The sequence below is a fragment of the Penaeus monodon genome, chromosome 15 (genome assembly GCF_015228065.2).
Source record: "Penaeus monodon isolate SGIC_2016 chromosome 15, NSTDA_Pmon_1, whole genome shotgun sequence".
Lineage (NCBI taxonomy): Eukaryota > Metazoa > Arthropoda > Malacostraca > Decapoda > Penaeidae > Penaeus > Penaeus monodon.
The window spans coordinates 20,262,136-20,262,647 of NC_051400.1; the positions used below are offsets into that span (position 1 = coordinate 20,262,136).

At 43.9% G+C, this 512-nt stretch overlaps 1 protein-coding gene across 1 annotated transcript in view; it reads left to right on the forward strand.

Moving 5' to 3' along the window:
- Positions 1-512, forward strand: part of LOC119581807 (AMP deaminase 2-like) — a gene marked incomplete in the record, with an annotated part of 169,661 nt that overhangs the window by 105,545 nt on the left and 63,604 nt on the right. The window contains 1 exon segment of the mRNA XM_037929940.1: positions 305-435. Coding sequence (XP_037785868.1) covers positions 305-435 — 131 coding nt within the window.

The following is a 512-nucleotide window of genomic DNA, read 5'->3' on the forward strand; positions in this document are numbered from 1 at the left end:
ACAAATAATTGTTTCAACACTCAGTGATGGCGAGAAAGTGTGAGACATTCAACAGTTTTTTTTCCATATCCTTATTATTAGCTTTGTTCTATTCATCTGTTAAATAATAATGATGAAGGATAGTGGTGATCGAAACAGTGTTCGCATCCGTCAGAACACGTCAGCAGAGAGCCTCTCACTTCAGATTAGGCCACTGCAGCTCAAAGGTCCAGGTCATTCACAACAATTGAATGTAAATGTCAAGTATTGAATTTTTTCAGCTATGATGATTACATGTATTTAACACAACTGCTATATCCATCAGGTACATGGCATGGGCAGGCCAGTCCTTTCCAAGCGTTACGGCCACTTTCTTGAGGGAAGCGGGAACGGAAGATCCCATGAGCAGTTCCAGAAGGTACCATGGTGCGTGTTCCGACCGCAAGAGTCTGGAAGGTAAGCATGCAAGAGTTGCCTGTTACTGCCGCTCATTTGCTACATTCGACACTGCACTTTGTGCTGCGTCCCCGTGT